The following is a 19872-nucleotide window of genomic DNA, read 5'->3' as shown; positions in this document are numbered from 1 at the left end:
GCTGGTTTGTATCTCCGGGCCCGAATTCAAGGATTACGTATGGATTTCTAGTGTGGTTCCCCAGCTGCACCAAGGCCGATCAGCAAGCACTCCAGCGGGTGGTGAAAGAAGCTGGCAGAATTATTGGAACAAGTCTGCCAGAGATCAGTAATATCTTCCCCACTCGCTGTCTGAGGAGGGTGCACAGTATCCTGCGGGACCAACATCACCCTGCGCGCCACCTTTTCCATCTGCTGCCCTCAGGGAGAAGGTACAGGTCTATACAGGCCAGAACATCCAGACTGGCCAACAGCCTGTATCCACAGGCTGTGAGGCTCCTGAACTCTCTGCCCCCCTCTCAAGGACAATAACCATATCCAACTTCTTAATAGCAATGAACTGGTCTGCATTGGTGCATCATATCTTTATTCTCTTCCCCCTCCTGCCCCCCCCCCCCCCTCTTTCTTAAATAGATAACTATCATATCTGATATCATATCTCACAGTACAATAATATTGAATGGGTTGCATTGTTGTATTTTGTCATGTTTCTCAGGTCTTTGTCTGAATTTCTACGAACATTATTGCTAAGGATTGTCTTATTGCATTGGAGTCACACTGGGTTAAATATGTACACTTGGGTTTTAAGGGGTATTTATTATTTTCTTCTTTTTTTTTTTTCTTTTTTTTTTTGGGTTGTATGGAAGCCCCAAACGCAATTTCATTGTTCTTGACAATGACAATAAATAAATAAATACTAAATACTAAAATACTTTTTGCTCCCTTTCTGATAGTGAATTTAAAATTCTGTATGAAATTTCCATATTTGTCATTGACAGAGAGCGCGGTTTATTAATCTGTAATCGAAAAGAAACCACAATAATTTTCATAACCTGCAGACTCGGCACCTGCAGTGAGATTCTCTTTGTTCTCCCTCTCCCTCATTCTTTCTCAGGCCCTGTCTCTTAGAGCTGTACACGTTTTCAGGCTCACTGGAGGCATTCCAATAGATCCATCAATTTGGCAAAGCAGTGTGTGTGAAGCATAAGAGTCATTCCCTCAGGATACACACGCAAATACACAGACACACACACGCACACTAATAGACAATCTATGTTGTTTAATTGCCTCTCCTCTGTGTTTTTACCCGCAGGATGTCTCAGAGGTGATGCTCATGTGTTGGTTAGGTCCTCTATGTTGTTATTCCCTTTGTTTTTCATACATGGCTTTGCTGGCCTGTACTGAATAAGCTGCTAATTGAATACTCCCATAGTGTGCCATACACTGGTTTGGACACCATCCCTGTATGTCCTTTACTTCGCTGATTACAGCGCTGTCAGTCACAGGATTAGGGATGGGTATTGATAAGATTTTCACGATTCCGATTCCATTTTCGATTCTGTTTAACGATTCGATTCTTTATCGATTCTTTTTAAAAAAGGAGAACACTAAGGTCGATTAGCTTAGAACTTTGTTTTATATCTTCTCTTTGAACAAGATAGAAATTTAGGAGTAACATGGCCTTACAAACCCAACAGTGACATCTTAAGAGATCCACAGCCTACGGCTCTTCAATGGGGTGTCACAGGGTCCCCAGGAAAAAAATAAATAAAAGAAATATTCTTCTGTAGCAATAACAAAGTATAACATAAATTTTTCTGTAGCAATTACACAAGAATATCCAGTAATGTCCCTGCCTACAATTAAACACATTCACATACCGAATGTCGGGGCATCTGCTGTGGCAAATGGGTGCAAGCCTTTGACCACAAACTTAGTCACTGCTCGGTGACATCCGTCTATCCTGGCCTGAAAGGAGACGCTACCGGTAGACTGCAGCGACAACTGCCAGCATCTGAGCCAGACTCTGTCTGTCTCTCTCATCATGGTCACCTAAATGCACAGTAATGGCAGGTTTTGTAATAAAGCAGATCGCGCTAACATAATATGCACTGTTAGTTGATTATTTACCTGCCGTATTAAGGGGAGAGGACGTGCAAACGTTAACACTGCTGCTGGGTTGAGATTTACGAGTCCGGAGTGGAATTAAAAACACGACATTCATTTAAGGTCATCACGTGTTTTGTGAGCAAATGCGTTTGCATATTCGTAGTGTTTCCTCCCTTAAATGAAATATCTACTTTGCAAGTATTGCAAGTTGCCCTGTTGTCATCCGTTCTCGTAAAGTATAAACAAACTTTTGAGCGTTTGAGCTGCTTAGGCGCCGTGTTTCCTGCCAGGTAAATGACGCTCCGCAACGTGGTGACGTCATTCGGACTGGAATCGATAAGGGAATCGTTTGCAAAAATGGCAAACAATTCCAAGGAATTGAAACAGGTTCTCAACAAGAACCGGTTTTCGATACCCATCCCTACACAGGATGATGTGATGGTTCACCGGTGTCGGAATGTGTCACTGCATCCAAACATATAAATCATTACTATGAAACAAAATCTTTATTTTCTACCCAAAGTCAAATGACGCACGGCAGCACAAATCCACAACATGACACGTACAGTATTGCGCAAACCCATATACTGTAGGTCTGGCAGTTAAAAAACCAAAAGCACTCTTGCACGATCCACATGATGTGTCTCGACTAATTAAAAGGTGTCACACTCTAAGGTCTCAATTTGCTGATGAGCTAAATCAGGACATTCTCTTTCAGGGTTGACTGATCTGTGCGGGTGGGGGTTCAGCACTTGTGACTGACATCCGAGATAAAGACAATGCTGTTTCTGCACATATGCGACAGATGCAGACACGCTGTTCTTCCTACAGTTATCTAATCAGTTGTTCTGTCTTCTTTCTTTGTTCTTTTTCCTCTGTATTCTGACATCTGCCTCTCTTGCTGTCCGTCCAACCCCACTTGCCTACTTGGGGACTTCAGTGATGGCTTCAAAAGGCAAAGTTCGAGGTGAGTGGTGGCTGCTGCTGCTGCTTTTCCCGCTGTGCCTCAAACTCAACCTGACAAACCAATATCAGAAAAGAGACTTAACCTTTTATTTTAAAAAATTAATGGACGGATATTTTAATCTATTTGCTTCTATTCTTTTGTGTGCGTGTGTGTCTGTGCTGTTGTTCCCTGACTATTTTGAGAATAGTCATATTTGTGTATTTGGATGAAATGTGTTTTTTGGTTTTTTTTTTCATTTCGGATTTCTATTACAGGGTTTTGCCATAGTGGGATTTATCACTATCCCAACACTGAAAAATAATGTGGAAAAACTAATTTGTTTGAGAATAAAATTAGACAGTTTGTTTCAACATAGATTTTTAGATTTGTAAATTAGTACTAGGGAAAAGGAAATCATTTAGGTATGTATATAGTGCAAAGACAACCCAAGGTCATGCAATTATTAATCAGCTATTTAACTGTGTGATAATGTCCTTTGCCATTGCTTTTATTGGAAAGGTGGCAGTACATTAAAGAGATCCAAATCTTCTCCATCATCTTCTGTGTCTCCGCTATGGCAGTGAGAACGGATTATAGATCAAAAAGTGAGTCAGAGAGGAGAAGCAAAGTGTTTATTTGAGAGCAGATAACCTGATTTCATTCTGCGTGCCTCAGCAAATATGCTTCTCAAAGACTAAGAATTTATTCAACCGTGGTTATAATCCCTTTCTGTTTAGTTACCATCTTTGGCTAATGATTACACACACACACACACAACAGTCACTTCCTAAGCAGAGATGTGATCATAATTCAGATGAAAGGATTGGTATCAGCTAAGGTTGGCATACCTAATAAAAACACTCAAACTGTATCAAAGCATATTTGGCAGAAATGAAGCTCCTTTTTTTTTTTTTAATTTTATAGATGTTTCGCAGTGATTATGCAATAAATACATTTCTTCAAGAATCATAATCTGAGCCAAACTTTTAAATTAAAGTGGCAGAACTCGAAAGTGTTTGGCTTTTATATAACTCAGGTTATTATGATGAGATCGCTTTGGAGCTCAGTCCCAAATTCATCGTGCAGCATGACTGTGACAACAATAGGGCAGTCAGAACCAGAAAGAACAATCCTCGACAACAAGAAGAACATGGCTCCCGCAGCAGATGGCATGAGCCCTGATCGCAAATTCATGGAGTCAGTATGGAATAAAATGAATAAACAGAGGCAATCAAGACAGAGGAAATATGGCAAGTTGCTCATTATTTTAAATAAAATAGCAAAACAGCTCAGTTGAACAGCTTTTATCTTAATCGAGAAGCCTCCTGTAGAAAAGTAACATTTTATAGAATTATTTCTGTGCTCAGAGCTCGTACGGACCTTCTGCACAGGTCCTTCCAGTGTTTGTTTCCTTATGGCGCATCTTAACATGCAATGCTAAAAAGCTGTATATTACTAACCCAGTCAGAATGTAATTTCAAGTGAAGGAAGCAACACTTGTTGTTCTCAGAGTTTGCCTGCTGCCGAATGGTAGATTTGGTATAATCCTCATGTTAAAACCCTGTCAGCGCCTTACGTCCTCCTTCCCTGCTATCCTCAGCTGCAGTGATAGTAGTCACAGGATCAACATCACATTCCCCCTCAACACTTCGCTACAGTTTTTTCTCATTTTCCCGCTGCGTCTGAATGCATAATGAATTTAGACCACCTCTTTCCTGATCAGCATCCAGCTGCGTGTGTTTCATTTCATTCATTCATTTCATTTATTTATTCATTTTCAGGCACAACAAATACCTATATTGAACATAAAATACACAAAACAAAAAACAAAACTTGCCTGAAAAAGGAGTGGGACGAAGAAAACTTATTAAATCCCACCCCTATACTCACTCATCAACAAAAAAAAAACAATAAACTTCCCGCAGCTACGCCCATCATTGCATACAGACCCATCAACAGCCCCGGGCAGATACAAGCATCTAAGCGGCAGCTCGCAACCAACAATTAGAGCCTTCATAACTGAATACAGAATATATAAATTATAAATTGCATTACCACAGGTAACAGGCAGTAATAACTACAAGTAACAAACACACATACATATACATACATATATATCTACACACACAAGTACATATATGTACATACATACGCACACTTTATTTTATTTTTTTTTTTTTGGAATCCATACCAGCAATGGTAAGAGGACAGACATTACAGAGCACACTAAAACCCATCATTGAGTATACTGTGACCAGACCAACTGTTTGTAGAGAAATTTAAATCTATGAATATTTTTGCATTGTTTCAATTGTAAACTCAGACTGTTCCAGATTTTCACACCACATACAGACACAACTGTATCATCTCTGTCTCACTCACTCTTGATTCAATCCTCTCTTTAAAGGCTACCCTAACCTGACTATCATCCTTTTCCATCTTACCGCAGCAGTATAGGAAATCCATTGCACTCTTTAATAGGGGGAACAGAAGATGTGTAGATCAGAGTCGAGCACATGTCTCCGGCCTGCCTCTCTTACCCTTATAATGAGGCTACTGGTAGGAAAACATAACAAGCCAGATAAGATTCATGCTGATCAGTGGGTGGATAAAGGCTTAGCTCACCTCAAAGTATCGGTTCATCGGTATGTGTGCAACTGAAGGACTGAGTGGATGGTTAAGGGTGCCTTTATTCTTTTGTAAATGTGTATATATAGCATCGCCAATTACTGCATACAGCATGAAAGATTAATTCAAAGATGTTTTTTTTTTCTGTTCTTCTACTTTTTTCTTTTTTTTAAGTTGTGGAAGTTTACATCGCAGTTATATTTCACAGTCAGCATTGCAAATGAGCTAAAAAACAGCACAAAAATAAATATATGGCACTTGTATGTGCACAAGTGACACAATTTCTAACTAAATTTAATTAGTGTTTTTTTAAACTTTACAAAATCATTATTTAGAGTGAGTCTTGTACATGCTTCACTTGCACCGTAACCATACACAACACAACACATAAATCGATTGGCCAAAATATTTACAAAGGGCTGCTGATAAAATACTCAAGTAGTCACTGATAAAATACTGTCTATATATTATGTAGATGGCATGTGGGTCTCCTCACTAATTCCTAGTAGCGCTGCAGTGGTGGTGTTTCTACAGAGTCACATGTGAGAAAACATCTGAGAATAATTCAGTGTGATCAAATGAACGTTTATTTTCTGCTCAAATGTTAAAGCTATTAGCTGCATATTGTAAATACACAATCATAACATCTTTTAATAAGTTTCACTCAATTTTCCTAATTTTCCTTCCCAGCATCCCAAAGCAGCAATTTTGGCCTAGTGGCCAAACCGCATTACTATAACATCTGTATTCATCAAGTGATGCACACTGGCCCAAAAGCATTTATTCAGTCAATGGAAAAAGAGTCAATGCGAAACTCAGTGTTAGAAACTCTGCAAAAGGCCTCTTCTCATTGTAGAAAAGGCTCACTCTAAGACATAAAAGATGCGCTGTTAACATCTGGTACTACATAGCAAGGTCTCTCTCAGAAGCTGTGTCGAAGCTGTTTTTTGACTGATTTTTTATCTTATATCTATTTAAAGATAATCTTGCCCCGAGCTTTTGGAAGCACAAAACTGTGAAGTTTAGTAAGTTTGCTGCAAGCCACAGGTTGACACCCGTTTTCTGCTTTTCCATACATTTCTGTACACAACTACTGCAACTCAAAGAATACAAAGTCACAAGCAGCTCTTGTTTGCAGCCTACTCATGATGTACAATGAGTTGTTCACTTAGATGAAGAAAATTGTAACTTGAAAAATATTCATACCATCAGGAAAGTTGTGATAAGGATTTTTGCAAGCATAAATTATAGCACACATGGGAAATTTAGTGTGGATCCAGGCTTGCAGATCGTCTCAATCAACCCCTGAAAGTCCAAAAAGGAAAACCTGTAAAAGCTGGAACCTCAGCACGGTGCATGCTTATGCCACTGGAGGCACACGCACATTTTTAAAATATATATCAGAAAGCTGTTTTCCTATAGACTTCTACAGGACCGGAAGTCTTTTTGCAGCCACAACTATAACCTTCTGATGGACTGAAACTTTTTAGGCACTTCCATATACTCTGATATTATTAAAATGTAATATAGCTACACATGTGAAACTGTTTCATTTATGTCACCTGCCTAAATTCATGGATTTCAGCATATTTCTTCTCTTTGTATGTCCCGTTTCTGTTTGTGTGCAACCCCCTGCTTGTTGTCCACCCCTCCTATAGTGATACGTCCATTTTACTGCATTAAAACAAGTCGAAAATTATTACAGTGACACCCTGAACTCTGATATTGCCCTACAACAATAAAACTGAGTTGACTTAATTTAAGTTATTTTGGGGGATTTTAAAATTCAATAAAAATAAATGCTAATTGTTATCAGCAAACTCATTCTTGTTCAACATAACACAAGGCAAGTTTTAAAGGGATATAGTATACCAGGAAATTTAATATAACAAAGTTGCTAAAACAGACAAAAAAAAACCCAAAAAAACCAAGCAAAAGACAATAAAAAAAAAAAAACATATATAACATACATAAAACCTCAAAGAACAAAGAAAACTTTTGAATCTGATCTGTAGCAGGATTGATGAGGAGGAAGTGCACTTGTTAAATTTTGTATTTACATTTATTTAAAGTATCTATCTAGCTTGCTTTCCTAATCTTTTGAGACAGACGGCTCTCAAAGTTTAGGAGCATTAACGACGAAAACTGCATCCCCAGACGAAAAAACATTGGATGTCTGTGAAAAATATTGGCTGTCTTCCAGTTTGGCAGTAGAGGATCCAAGAGTACAAGGGCTAGATTTACTAACAGTCTGCGCCAGCGCAAAACCCTCTTTTGGCATTAAAAGAGCAACGACTGGGATTTACTGAAGAGGCACAGTGTCAGTTTTGCAACTGACAGGTGTGGATCGAGGTATTTTTGCAGCTGGAATTATTGCCTATATATTTCTAAGAGTTTCCCTCTCAGGCCTCAAACTGTTTTGGTTCTACAGAAAAAGTGTGAATGTGTAACTACAGCAGTGCATGGTGTGCTGCCTGACAAGGTTGGCAAGTGGTAGCATGTATAATGAGGAAAGTAATGGACCAAGACACCTGCCCTGTGCAACACCACAGGAAATGAGGGCAGTCTCTGTGGTATTATGTGCTCTACTAAATGAAGATGTGATAGTGGCCTGTCTCTACTCAGTATTCTAGTATCTGAGTTCTAACTCTTCTTCAAAAGAGGCTGTACTACAAGTGTTTTGACAGTGGATTTAAAAACTCAAATAAAAAATTCAGTTAGTGCATTTCACAATAATAATAACTGGATTAAGTTATGAGATTTAAGGTTTTCAAATAGTGTGAAACAGACGGGAAAGTTTGATCAAATTTGGAGGTTTTATGCAAGGTAAGACTGTATGGAAACTTTACGTCCATGGGGATGCACTCTTCTCCACGTGTCAAAAATGTTAACTTCCCATCTATCCTTCCTCTCCTCAACCACCACGACATAATCTGAACTGTTGATTTGTAAGACCGGTAATCGTCAATTGGAGTGATTTCAGTGAAAATGAAAAACATGTAACTTTTACTGCAGCTAGTATCAGCCCTGTCATTGTGACTGACTCATAGCTGTGGCAAAAATGCTTTGTGGCAAAGTAAGTCTGACACCAACCAAATGATGAGAGCTGTTTCTTTTTTTCTTTCTTTTTTTTTAAATTAGTACTTTCTGCCCACTGAATCTTGCAGGTCCCCCTGGGGTGACAAGCATTTCCCCAGATCCTTCTTAAATGAACAGAATCTGTCAACACATCACTACACATTAGAAAATCACACTGTGTCATGTTGATTTGGGGAATTTGGGGATTTTTGGTGGCAGCAGTGATTAGTTTGATTTCCCTCATGAATGCCACCCTAGCCTGCGATTATCCTGCTCTCACCCTGTATGAAAGCATAAGAGATGAAATCCTTCCTGTGATAAAAAAAGAAGATGAAGTCAAGTACACTCTTCCTCCACATCATTTTGCAAGAAAACACAATAAATTAGATTTCCCTGCCCTTATGCTTTTATGATATTTAATTTGAATGACCTACTAAGCCAGTAAACGTGTGGATGCCTGCTAATATTGCTTGGCCTTATATTCAAGAAGAAATCTAGCCAAAGCTTTGCCTTCATGGCCTTATAAAGTGAATAATTCAATAGATGAAGCTGTGATCTTGCTATTTTGAAAAACACTAAAGTGAAGATAAAATTCGGTGGATATTGCACCTATTACTATTACATCTAAAGCACACAGCAGTATGTATAGCACAAAGAGGGTACACAAAGATATGTATTTAATAGTACCTGCTTATATTTTATGTATAAATCAGGACTGCATAATTTTTGAATGTTTCCAAAGTTTCTACTTGACAGTTCAGAGAATTTAGCTGTGCAAGAACTGGCTCTTTCATGGCTAGAAGGAAACATTTAAGATATTGTTCCTTTGTTTCTGCTCTCGCCTCAGTTGTTTCCTTTTTTCTCCTTTCTTTTTTGCATGTCAAAATATGTGCTTATATCCTTTCCTAATTGTCTTTTGCTCTCAGCTTCATCTTCTTCTTCTTCTTGCTTGTTTGCTTTTGCTAGCTGGAAGAAAGCACTGTATGAAGTATTTATGAAGGCCTGGTTTACCTCCGTCATAAAACTGTGAGATGTCTGACCTTGGCTCAGAAAGGATAGTGAGATCCCTGGCCATTCTGGACTGAGCAAGCTTGAACTCAGGCAGCTAACATGCTGAGAATGGGCAGAGGTTTATATCTCTGCCCTTTAAATTGATGTGGCTGAATCAAGGGCAGAAAATACTGGGCAAATGGTAGAAGTGTCTGGAAACATGTCTGGTCACCAATTTGAATTTGGGTTGTGGGCTTTTATAAATTTTGATGTGTAGGTTTGGCTCCTGAAAAGTGGCATCGCAGAAAAGTTCGGCTGTGGCAGGTCTTTGTCATCAAAAACAGCAACAAAAAAGTCAAGAGGAGATACGTGAGCTGGCATGTTTGTTTCTCGTAGTGCTTTGTAAACTCGAGGAACACCACTTCTTCTTCTGTGTTTGCCCTTATATCATATTAAATGTTATTATTGTCCTTACATGAACAGCATGTGTTAACATTATCCACTCAGTGGAAACGGAAAAAACATACACAAACAAACCTGGACTCTCTCTGTAACGCTGCTCTTAAACAACACCTAACAGCACCATGGAGAAGTAGGTGATATTTTGTTGATCTGACTCCAAGGGCCAAGTTGGATGTCAAGTTTGCAACGGCAGCACCAACAGCTGCCCAGTCTAATTACTGTATGTAAATGACAACAGCACTGCCGTAGCCAGCCTCTCTGGTGCCGAATAATTAATTTCATATCTCCAGATCAAAAATGACTGTCCTGAGGTAATTGTATGCTCATGCTGAATACAAAGGTAGCTCCACCCTCTGCAGGGGTTGCATTCAATTTGCTCACAGCAAGAAACTTATCATTGTCAAAAGAGCAAGCTCAAATTAGAAATACTCACACGCGGGCATGCTCGCTTGCAAGCGCAATTTACATACGCCTCATTTGCCAAGAGAAAAAGAACAAAGCTGAAAAGTGAATGTTTATTCAGTTATAAGAATGAAAACAGAGAGAACCACTATAACCCAATTTATGACCATTTGCATAACAATATCGTTCATATATGGACAGGTGACTGATTAAAGTAAACACCTGAACTGTAGACCCCTACAGAGAGGGGATCAGGTGGCTCTGTTATGCTGTGAGGGGCATAATGATGGCACTGTGTGGGATCACTTGCCCTCTTAGAGGGAACTATGGCAGTTCGAAGTGATTACCTTGGCGCTGTAGTGAAACATTTCAATCCAGATGGGAATGATCTCTTAAGGATGAAAATGATATGATCTGTAGGTCACAAGGGATCACCTATAAGAAACATCGAACTGAGATGTCCGACAGCACTCTCCACTGCCATCATCACCTAAATAAAAGCCAAATCCACACAGGAAGCGACAAGCAGCAACAGGCTGCCCAGGAGCCACAAAAAGTCAGTGACATACAGCGACTTCAGGTGACGGCAGGAGATATAACTTGTGGTGACACAAGGCGGGCAGGTCCTGAGCTTCTCAACCAGCAATTAAAAATAAAAATGAAGAAAACCACTGATTAGTAACTATGTAACTTAGGCAACCAGACCCTACAATATCTGCTAGTAACTGACAATCAGCTACAAAGTGATGGGCAATGAGTGTGGGTGCTTCTTAAGGGAATATCTTTGGAGAACCTGATAAAACAACACCTTACTAGTGGTCTTACTTATTTTAATAAAGATTACTAAACTTAGATATAGAATAATAGAATGTATGATATGTCAACTGTATAAATATTTATTGTCAGGTATTAGTTAACTGAAGTTTGGATTATACATTAGAAAAAGAAAGGTTAGCCCCAAAACACAACTGAAAGAGGAAGAGGTGTAAAGATGATAACAACAATTAGAACTGTGTGAAGTCTTCACCAACTATACAAGGTTTTAATAGATAAATGCACACAGGGAGAAAAATGGAAGGCAGATTTTAAATATTTCCACTTATGAGCGTTTTGGCAGCAGTGAAAGTGCTTTAAATCTAACTGTGCCTCCCTTTTCAAGCAATACCAGTCTAAATGCATTCAATTGTGTTTTTATTGCCGGAGATTTCACTTTGTCTTCTCTTTTCAAGATATTCAAAAGATAAATTACATATGGTGCTTTAGACTCCACTCATACTCTTGTTCTTAAAAGCTGCTATATACTTTTTGTCGCAGTGGTAATTACCCTTTTTTTCCCACAGGAACATGCCATTTCATTTTATAGTGAACGCTAAAGGCTGGCTTTTTATGCCGGGCGTAATAGTGTTATGAAATGTTGATAAATCACATTGGAGATGCAACATTGATTTAGGATGGATGTTGATAGAAGGCGTGAAAAAGTTCACCGCAAAAGAGAAAAGAGACAACCCCGTGTACGCAGCGTGTTCTTGAGAAAAGCGTGTGTGAAAATTGTCGCAGTTGGAGGGAGAGTCCCAGAGTGAGGGCAGTGAGTGATGATGCTCTTCTCTGACATGTTAACTTCTGTTCCAGGAAGTTACTAACCACATTTTGTGCTTCATGTGATCAGCCCTAGCCTTTCCTTCCTGGAGATGACAGCGTATTCGTATTTTTATGTTTATTTTTTTCCAGTTGCGTGTTTAATATTTTTTCTGATGCTTTAAACAAGTGAAGAGGTTGGAGAGTTTTTATTCTCAAGGACGCTGTGACAGGATACATCCCTGGCTGATGAATTCACACCAGCTCTTGAGATGATAAAACTGTTGACCTTGTACCTTCTCTCCAATCACCAGGCCACCCTGCTGCCTGACACTTTGAGAATCACTCTGAAAACCTTGTGTACCCAGCTGCGTAGCCACCTGTGTAACCTTATAGACACTAACTGGTCATGGCAAAGCTGTCATGTCCTATGTAATCTTTTGCCTCTCATTCGTTATCTTCTTAGTGGGATGCCTTTTTTAACAGTGAGCCACTTAAAGGCCACGCTTTATAGTGTCAGAGCATCTGAGAATATGCTTTGCAGGGTGGCTAAACCTTCGATGCGGTTTCAAATGCACATTTTTTAACACAGGATTATTGGAAAAACATCAGCAAGTGCTCATAATACATTTATTCTTCTATTATAACGTATAGCGATAATGGGAAATTCTTCTCTAAGGCCCTGCAGATCTAGTTCAGGTTCAAATGATTAATTGCTCTGAGCTTAACAGTTTAAATGCAGTTCTACTGTGTTACATTGTGGGTTTTATTTTTGTGCTTTTGACTATTGTTCTTACTTGCGGTAATAACATTGTGCCTCCTAATTCCAAGGGAGTCCCACAAGAGCTCCCACTCAGTATTAGAACTTCTCTTTTCCCAGCGCTGGAAATAAAATTAAAGTTTTAAACAAACCCAGAGATTAACCTAACTTGTGTGGACAAGGAAACAAAGGCAAGCAGAAAAATGTATACACATATTTATTATTGTATTTAACGTGGTAGATAATAGCCAGACTTAACAAGCTAACTCTTAGCTCCTTGCCAGTTCTCACATCTTACTTTTCATAACCCACACAAATTATGGGCATGCTCTACTAATCTGGAATTGTCCTTTAAATTTTAAGCATGATCCCAAGCCTGCAATTATCACTTGTGCTTGACTGGCTTAAAGGGTGACTCAGCTAATCAAAACTGTGGCCTGCCTCTTCCCGTCCTGTAATCCTGTATTCTCGGCCATACATCACAGCTCTACAGCTCAGTTGAGCTCCAGTCCTGGTATAAAGGTCAGTAGCTCCAGGCTGTCCATCTGTCTGCTGCATCTCTCTCTTTTTCTCTGCTTCTTGAATGCCTAAATAAGAAAGGTTAGTAGACTCGGCTGCTCTTGCTTGAAAGGTCATGTGGGGGAGCAGACAGGAAGCACCCAGGATACTCTTATATTCGTATCAGTGTTATTTGTCCAGTCATTTGCTTGGGCAAGAAGCGGCTGAATTGGCCCGTGCATTTTTCTATAATGCCTTTCATGTTTAGGCACTAAAAGTAAAGTGGGAGCTGTGTGGGGGCTATAGCATTAGTTCCTCCTGTCACTGAAGTTACAGCAGCTTCGTGTGTGCATGCAGGGTTCTTTTGATGCTGCAGAATGAATTAAGAGCCAATCAGAGCCCACCTTTATGGTAATTTGTGATGGATAAGAATCTACAGCTAAAGTGTCTGAAACTTTAGCACAGTATAGTAAATGATCTAATTCGAGCTAAATAAAGCAGAGCTAATTTCATAATGTCATTACTTTATAATGTCATGTAGATGAGAGGATTGTTGACCTGTCTTAGCCTTAGCATGTCAGTCAAGGTGGAGGGCAATTAAAATGACCCCATTCGCCGTGACAGATAGAGCACAATTGAGCAACAGAAAAGAGGTAGGATCAAGATAAACTTTAAAGACTAGGGAGCAGCAGGAGACAGAGAGAATATGAAAATGAGAGACAAAGCAAGTGGAAATGCCACCCTTCAGGGATCAACTAGAGGAAAAAACGTGACAGAGAGGGTGGAGGGAATTGAGTGGAATGGATGTGAACTGGAAAAGACAGAGCAAGAAACTGAAAGTAGGAGAAAGAGTGGAGTTGAAGTGAGGAAAGGGCCTAAATTTAGACATGGAAATCAGGAGAGAACAGCTGCCTCCTTCCCTCAGGAGATACATTTAAATCAGGTCTGGCTGGCCAGAGGGGAGAATGGAAGAACCTACTCCACTGGCCAATTAGGCGCAAAGAACACTACGCTGTTCTAATATAACCATCATTGTGGCCCCTTTGGCCCTTTCAGTCCCAATGGAAGTGTAGCACCAGACACTGACGCAAAGCATAGACAGAGGGATCCCCGGACTATTGTAGATCTGTGTAGGAGAGGAAAGGAAAGAAGAGGAGAGATGAAATGTAAAAGCTAATAGTTTAGTGTGTCTAGCCAAAGTAAACCTATGGCATAAATATCTTTACATCGGCCTGATAGACCAGTGTGCCTCTGCTACCAGTCAGTCACTGACCAAATAGCTTTACACATATCTAATTCTGAAAAGGAACTGCAAACCAACTTATGGTAAAAATGTTATGGTATGTGGCAGGCTTTACGTCATTCCATGTTGACCTGCAGCAGGCTGACGTTTCCCTCTCACACAATGCTGCACTTCGTAGCAGAAAACTACAGCTCTTATTTTGTTTCGTATCAATACGCTATGCAAACACCCATATCAGTTTAAACTGCATACAGATTTGAATAAAGCTACATTCAAAACAAAATAAAATGAGGTGTGTTACACAACATATCTACAACATAGTGCTAACGCAATGCCGAGTAATTAGCCAGGGTATCCATCTGTTTCCTTGTTGAAGTAGCTGTTGTTAAAAAATAGTTTTATCAAATTCCAACAGGATCAGCTCAGTCAGTACGAGGCAAAGCTGCAAACTAGCATTTTAAAGGTGTGATAAGAGAGCGATGTGGGCATTCAAATGTATTAGATGAAGAGTCACACTGGATCATGGGGTGTTATATTTTGAGATGTGATTGAGCGGGCGTAAGTTAGCCATGTGCACTGGTGTAAACGTTTTTAAATGTGTGATTTTACAAACGGATAAATGTTTGAATTTAAAGAAAACAAGTGATTTTCACATATCGATCAGATTCCGCTGGTAAGACTTAAAAATTTGGAGCCCAAAACCAGTGAAGAAAGTTTGATCTTTTTGAATCGTAGTCAAAATGTATTAGAATCATAGCACAGTGACTATGTATCTTTTTACACACACACACACACACACACATATATATTTATATATACATATATATATAGTTGATCATTTTCTGATATTACAATCTGATGCTGTGATACTTTTGCATTTGGTTACTCCGTAAGTCTTTAGTGAAAATCTGAATGAGCGAGCCACATTTTGGAAACGCTCATTTTCCCCCAAGACATACGTGGCATTTTGCCATACTCATTAAATCACTCAATTCTTCCTTGTTTGTCATAAGCAGATAATTTGGAAAACAAACTCGTCTATTATATTTTAAGATATAAGTGAAGAGTTGGCAACACAACAAGCAAGCGGCTCCCCAGACACATCTGCTGCGGTAATGAACTAAAATTATACTTTGCAAAATCTCACTCACAAAACATCATTGGTACCATCGGGTATGGCGGTTAACCATTAACTTCTCTTTGTGGCCACCACAAAGGAAACAAAATGTATCACACTGGGCCGCATGTCGCTCCACTGCGTGAGCGAAAAAAATGAGAAAAAGTAAGTGATTTAAAGAGAAGGAGTAATAAAGAGAGTGAGGGCAGGCGCAGCAGAACGGTAAATCGCTGGCAGATCATGCCTCATGCAAAACTTTCATCAATAAAACATATTCCTAGCCTCCCATAGCTCACATCCATTTTTCCTTCGTTTCCCTCCTCTTCCCGCTCTATCTCGCACACGCATGATTAACCTCGGGAGGCCTTAATCAACACTGGAAATGACCCGTGCTCCATGACTTACCTGTCGCTTCCTCTCTTTCTCTCCTTCACCTCACCTTCTCCTGTCTCCGCACATCCTTCGGCGTGGGTTTCCCCTGCCTCGTCTGCTCGCCCACCGTCTGCGGGTTTGTTTATGCTACCTGTGCAATAATTAACTTGTGTAAGAAAACTCAATTAGCAGCGTTCAGTGGATATCGTGGCGTTTAAAATCTCACAAATTTGAAATATTTTTTTCGCCTTATATATGTTTTTCTTTTCTTCTGTGTTTCCTAATCCTTGCCTGGGGAGGAATGGCGGTTTAAGACGTGAGAGTTAGCTGGGGATGAATAATCTTTCTTACCTAAGCCTTCATTCACACAGTCTTTAAAATCTGTCCTCCGGGGATGGGGACAGGGATAGATTTATGGTTATTATTATTTACTTGCTTACTTGCTCCCTCAGCCTTCACACTAAAGCGTACCCAAACACGCATGTAGACCCACACGAGCAACAGTGTGAGCTGTCCAGAGTTCTGAAAACTGGCAGGCGGCTATTGATGAACTGGCTCCAGAAGTGACCTGTCCGTGGTCCTGAAAACTCCCTCTATTCAGCTTAGAGGTCACCCAGAATGATATCACTCAGTTGAGCTCTGCGATTCTCTCTTTGGATGCAGGCTTAACACAAATTAACATCCATGCATGCACACGAGTCCACAGAGAACAGTTTTTAATTGGTCTTCCCTGTGTAGCTAAGGTTTCAGGGTTGGTACCGCGGGCTAAATGCCTCCTGTGTGTTCAATGTTAGGGTCCAATTTAGCACACAGTAGTGACTGGCCAGTCTGCCTGAACATTTGCTTTGTAATTAGGCTGTTAAGCTTCTTCTTCTTTTTTCAAACACACGAGACATTTTTGTTCTTCCCTTTTCTTCCCTAGTGAAGAGCTGATTTACTCCTCCAGTGATATTAAAGTATTTTACTTATTTTTACAAGCATCCTTATCAAACAGCTGGATAAAAATCAAATTCCCCAGTTTACCTGCAGAGCTTCTTATTTTATATCGCTGTCCTTGTGCTGAATTGAAATTCATCAAGAGAATTTAATTACCAAAGCACCCGTACAAGTTGAGCAATCGCAAATGTGTCATCTGTCTGACTCTGTCTGCCCCTGCAGCTTTCTCTGTCCCCCACCTGATGCATCCACATCTCCTCTTACATGTTTCTCGTTTGTGTCGTTTTGCAGGGATAAGCGGACAGTATCCTCTGGTTCAGAACGTGACTGTGACAGAGGGTGGGATAGCGAACCTGACCTGCCGTGTGGAGTTTAATGACAACACCTCCCTCCAGTGGTCAAACCCAGCACAGCAGACCCTCTTTTTTGGGGACAAGAAGGGTGAGTTGGAGATGAAGCAGACAACAGCCACCACATGACAGATCTGGTCTTTAAAAGTATATGTTGGGTTTGCAGAGGAATGCATAAAACGGGATTGAATCCTTTTTCTTTTTTTTTTTTGTTGGTTGGAGATTGACCTAAAAAAAACAAAAAATCGTACTTTTTCTGTGTGTCTGTCTCTGCTGTGTCTCAGCATCTGTCCCACATTTCTCGAGTTTGTGTTTTCATGTCTGTGCAGCACGTTTTTTCATAGTAAGGAGAAACAGATACACTTGTGTCCCAGCTGCTTCTCATGCTGTTTTTTGCAAAGCTTCCCTCTGTGGATGTATAGTATGCCGTTGTTATTACTCTTTTACTTTGTTACTGTTCATCCTTACACACATAGATAGACACACATCGCTACAAAGAAGCCGTCAGTGGTGAGAGTAGATGTGACCAGCTCTATTTTGAACAGTATAACCAGTGCTGATTACCACCTGCCATTTGCAGTTTAAGGGCTTTAGCTTCTCTGTCAGTTTGTTTGCAGTTGGTTTTGCTTCACTGTAACGGTTGTCTGTGGTGAATGATTGGAAAGTATAACTGAATAAGGTAAGTGCCATCTTATCTGGCATTTCAAGCACAAGCATGATCAGTGCAAACCTTCGATCAGATTAACCACCGCCAATAAAAAAATGATGTGGTGGATCAAATCCATTTTTATTTTCTATAACCCCTCGATCTAAATTTAAAACGGTGCTTAAAAGGTTTAAATTGATGTTCTGGTCAAGTTGGAAGATCATCCCACACGTTCTGTTGGTGCTTAGCTCGTACCAGCATTAGCGTCTGCAGCACACAGTATATTAGGAGTGATGCAATATTGTTGGCTTGTGTATAAGTGAGAGCAATAAAGTTGTTGCTGATATTCAAAGACTCATTTTCACATTTTGTGGTATAGCCTTCATCAGCAGAGCATACCTTGCTGGAGTATCCAGTTAGCTATTTAGTGGTACATTTTTCCCCAGGTATTACAATGGGTGCTCGGACCCAAATGACTGTCGTATAACGCAGAAGCGAACAAAAACACTTTGAAGCTACAGTGAAATTTCATAGCACATAAAAGCGTCAGCAATGAAAGCCACATCTTTGTGAGAAGTGCCTAAAGAGTGACAAGCAAAAAGTACAGACTTCACTTAAAGTGCGTGGGCGAGGGGCGTGTTTAAATCCAGTTTAATGATTTAAAAATGTTGAATAGGAGAGATTTCACACTTTTTTTTATAATAAGAGGTGTTTATACCCTCTTAATCAAACTCATGCTTCAAATGTATGGGTTTGTAAAAATTTTGCAACTGTGAGGATATGCTGCAGCGTACAAACAGAGGAGAGAATGTTTAGCGTTTTGTTATATAGGACTTTAACAATCTCATCAACACATCCCACTTTCAGGGAGAAAACAGCCTGGGAGTGATGTGTCTGCAGAGAAGAATCGAAGCTTTGTATAAATAACAGTTTATATACCAGAGAGCTGCATATTCCCACACAGACATTTCTCCATTAAACAAATGCAAGCCCTTGTTATTGTTCACACATTCACCGACGCACGCAAACACAATATCCTGCGTGAATACACAAACTCTAGGTGTGGCAGGAAACTGCCATTGTTTTAATGGCTAATAAGTACAGAGGGTTTATTCCTGACCTTTTACACCATCTTCAGTAGTGTCCCCATAAAGAGGATTCATGGGCCTTATTTAGTTGGTTCATGCCTGCTGGAGTGATTGTGCCCTGCGCATCTCTCAGCTGTATTATTTGAGTGTCATAGAGTATGAATCACACTCTCTTGTAAGTGTCTGTATTAAGCACATATGGGATTTACACCGTCTTTTTCCATTATCCCGCTGCCCACTGGGCTTCCTTGTCCGTTTGGGTGTTCATGCACTGTACGCGTGTGTGTTTTCTGTGTTGTTGTTTGTATGTATTTTTGCATAGGGTAACTGAATGCATGCATGGGGCAAAGCATTTCAATTTTCCGTCATTCACGTTTTCACTTACCTGCCTTTTTTCAGAAAGCGCAGCGGTAAAAAGCTGCATTGAACATCAAATTCAACAGGTGATGTTCTTCGCAGGTTATTCCATATCACACCAGGGGTCGGGCTTGGGGGTCTATGTCATGGCATTTCCAATGCAAGGCTCTAAGATTGGAAATGAAAAACCAGCCAAGGACTTTCTTATTATCAGAAAAGCAGGGGGATACTACTAAGGCTCCAGAGCTGTGTTGCTGTTTTGGTTTGGGTCTGTATTTGTGTATGTGTGTGTATGTGTGCTTTGGGAGTTGTCTTGCTGAACGTGGCAAATTCAGATGCACATGCTGATGGGAGCACAGAGATGGTGAGTGTTTCCAAAGTGCCACTGGCAGTGTGTGAAAGGAAAGATGTCTCAGCTGCAAACGCCTTTGAGCACAGTAGGTTTCAGATTAATTTTCCTTGCTGCCTGTTGGGAAGAAGAAGATGGGGATTAGGG

General features: G+C 40.1%; 1 protein-coding gene across 3 annotated transcripts in view; it reads left to right on the top strand.

The window, feature by feature from the left end:
- Positions 1-19872, top strand: part of cadm2a (cell adhesion molecule 2a) — a 239743-nt gene that overhangs the window by 161894 nt on the left and 57977 nt on the right. For 2 of the 3 annotated variants that reach the window (XM_080867473.1, XM_080867471.1), the window contains exons 2-3: positions 2869-2895; positions 17227-17376. In XM_080867473.1, the coding sequence (XP_080723599.1) occupies positions 2869-2895; positions 17227-17376 (177 nt within the window). The remainder of the gene's footprint in view (positions 1-2868; positions 2896-17226; positions 17377-19872) is intronic. The other variant, XM_080867472.1, reaches the window with a different exon arrangement.

This window comes from Rhamphochromis sp. 'chilingali' (genome assembly GCF_963969265.1).
Source record: "Rhamphochromis sp. 'chilingali' genome assembly, chromosome: 19".
In the NCBI taxonomy this organism is placed as follows: Eukaryota; Metazoa; Chordata; class Actinopteri; order Cichliformes; family Cichlidae; genus Rhamphochromis; species Rhamphochromis sp. 'chilingali'.
The sequence above is the reverse complement of the archived record's forward strand: the minus strand, read 5'-3'. Positions and strand labels throughout refer to the sequence as shown.